The 2,384-nt window shown below is 40.0% G+C and overlaps 1 protein-coding gene across 1 annotated transcript; it reads left to right on the top strand.

Annotated features, from left to right (window-relative positions):
- Positions 1–2,021, top strand: LOC144436231 (transcription factor Jun-like). The gene has a single exon (XM_078124970.1). The coding sequence runs from the start codon at positions 167–169 to the stop codon at positions 992–994; it is 828 nt and encodes a 275-aa protein (XP_077981096.1). The 5' UTR covers positions 1–166; the 3' UTR covers positions 995–2,021.
- The last annotated feature ends 363 nt before the right edge of the window (positions 2,022–2,384 follow it).

Here is a 2,384-nt window from a genome sequence, read left to right as displayed (position 1 = left end):
GGCGAGCAGACAGGAAACACGTTGGTTCTGAGAAGCTACAAGCGCGACGATCAGAGCTCCATATAACAGCGAGTATTTGCTCAAAATCGAACAGAAGCAGTTTGCTTAATCATCCAGTTCCACTGACTCATCTCATATTGAACATCCACATCGAAACCGCCCAAACATGACAATGGAACCGCAACTTTACGATGACCAACCAAACCCATGGTTGGATAAGAAGAAGTCCATGACGTTAGACCTCAGCGAGCCGAAGAAAAAGAAGTCGTACGGTACACTGTTATCCACACCGGACGTTCAAATGCTGAAGTTAGCGTCGCCTGAACTCGAAAAGTTGATCATGACACAACAAGGTACAGTTACGACAACTCCGACACCAACATCTGTTTTGTACCCGAAAAACGTTACGGCAGAACAAGAACAATTTGCCGAAGGCTTTGTGCAGGCATTGACCCAACTTCATGAAACACAGGGTCCACCTATAACTACCTCTATGCTTCCAGAAACTACCATGGCACAAGCGCTAACAACCACAACATCTCTTCCTGGTAGTGCTTCAGTTGGACTTCGACAACCAGCGAACAGAACAAATCACAGTACAAACACTGCCTCAACATCACAGAGTTACAGCTACAGTGGTATAGCAACTGTTGGCGTTCAACGTATCAAACAAGAGGAACAACCACAAACTGTGCCCGTTTTCCTCGCCAACGGTACCCCACCATTATCGCCAATAGACATGGAAACACAAGAAAGAATCAAGGCTGAAAGGAAGAGATTGAGGAATCGTGTGGCAGCCAGCAAGTGCCGTAAGCGAAAATTAGAAAGGATCGCTCGTCTTGAGGACAAGGTGTCAGATCTCAAAGAACAAAATTCCAATCTTTCGATGAGTGCTTCAGAACTTAGAGAACAAGTTTGTAAGTTGAAACAGCAAGTTATGAGCCATGTGAAGAGCGGTTGCGAAGTTATGCTTGCGCAACAGTTAGCGTTCTAAACCATCCAAATGACAGTGACTTGTGGACGATATTTTTCTTGATTTTTTTTTATAAAAAGAAACATTGTAACGATAATTTATTTATAAGAGAGTGGTTGGCTACTTCAAGACTATCATGTGAACACAACTTGTAATTGTAATGTTCATAACTGGTATATTAGGATCAAGGAAGTGTGTGTATACATTTTTTTCTGCGTCACGCGAGATGGTAATACCCTTATGCAATATCGATCGCAAATGTGTTATTTCGACGTAAAATGTACGTGTTTGAGCACGTTTCATTGACAGGCGTGGGAAATCCCACGTCGTAGACTATCGTAGTCATGCCCATATTTGGAATATATACACTATGTCATACCTAATTATGCATTGAATCACTAGGTATTTCATTGGCTGTAGATGACATCATTAGTCTATACCGATTCAAACTTGAAAATTACCGTCATGACTACGGGATTTCCCACTTCTTTCCTCGTCGAAATTTCTTTAAACGTGTGAGCTGTAGATATTTTTACTAAAACTGCCAGACTTTAGCTGTTAATATGCCCAACAGTTATTGTTTACTTTACAGTATCCGTTTTGATAATGAATATATTATGATAATTGTACTTCCTGTTGCCGTCACAGAAGTCAGTGACCACCTGACGTCCTTGTTGTAGGCCATGTAAAACAAAATTTATGTATATGAAAGTGTTGATTGTTGTTCTGACATTCTATACTTCATCTCGTCTCAGATTTCTGTACTATATGTATTTTGTATTTGTGAAACTGACAATTTTTATTCTTCATTTCTGCTGCGAGCTCAGCGGGACAAAATTAAATAATTTTACAAGTGGTTGGGAAACCATGGTTTCAAATGTTGGCTTCCCTATCACTCAACAATAATTTCAAAGTTGGGAAAAATCTTCCCAGAACTTTATTTGTATATTTATTTAAAAGTCTTTTACAATTGCATGGCATTATTGTAATTAGGACTTTTTGTTCTTAAGTTTTACAGAAAACAATAAAACGTTCTTAAAATTGTAAATATATTGCCTGGATGCATTGTTTAGTGAGACTGTGTGTGTGTGTGTGTGTAATTAATGGAGATAGCTATACTATGGCTATGTGCGCTCCAATAACTCCGATACATTTCCGGTTCTCCGGAGCTGTGTCTGAGTTATCGGAGCGCACATATCTAGCGCTAGCTATGAAGACAGAATATTAGTATTAACGTGCGAGCACACTACCAACGACCACCCATGAACCCGTCGTGAATTTGTGATTTTCGTCTTGTGACTATAGTAGACGGGTGAATATCTTATTCGACTGTCAGCGAAAAAATCAACACAATGTCTAGCAGACATGTCCGAAGGGCATGACAATTTAAGGTCAACTCGGTGCAATCTTT

Source organism: Glandiceps talaboti, chromosome 6, assembly GCF_964340395.1.
Source record: "Glandiceps talaboti chromosome 6, keGlaTala1.1, whole genome shotgun sequence".
Taxonomy (NCBI): Eukaryota; Metazoa; Hemichordata; class Enteropneusta; family Spengelidae; genus Glandiceps; species Glandiceps talaboti.
This window is presented reverse-complemented; position numbering and strand designations above follow the sequence as displayed.

Bases quoted from the DNA above. Each gene is read 5' to 3' on its own strand.
- LOC144436231 (XM_078124970.1), top strand. From the start codon at position 167: ATGACAATGGAACCGCAACTTTACGATGACCAACCAAACCCATGGTTG.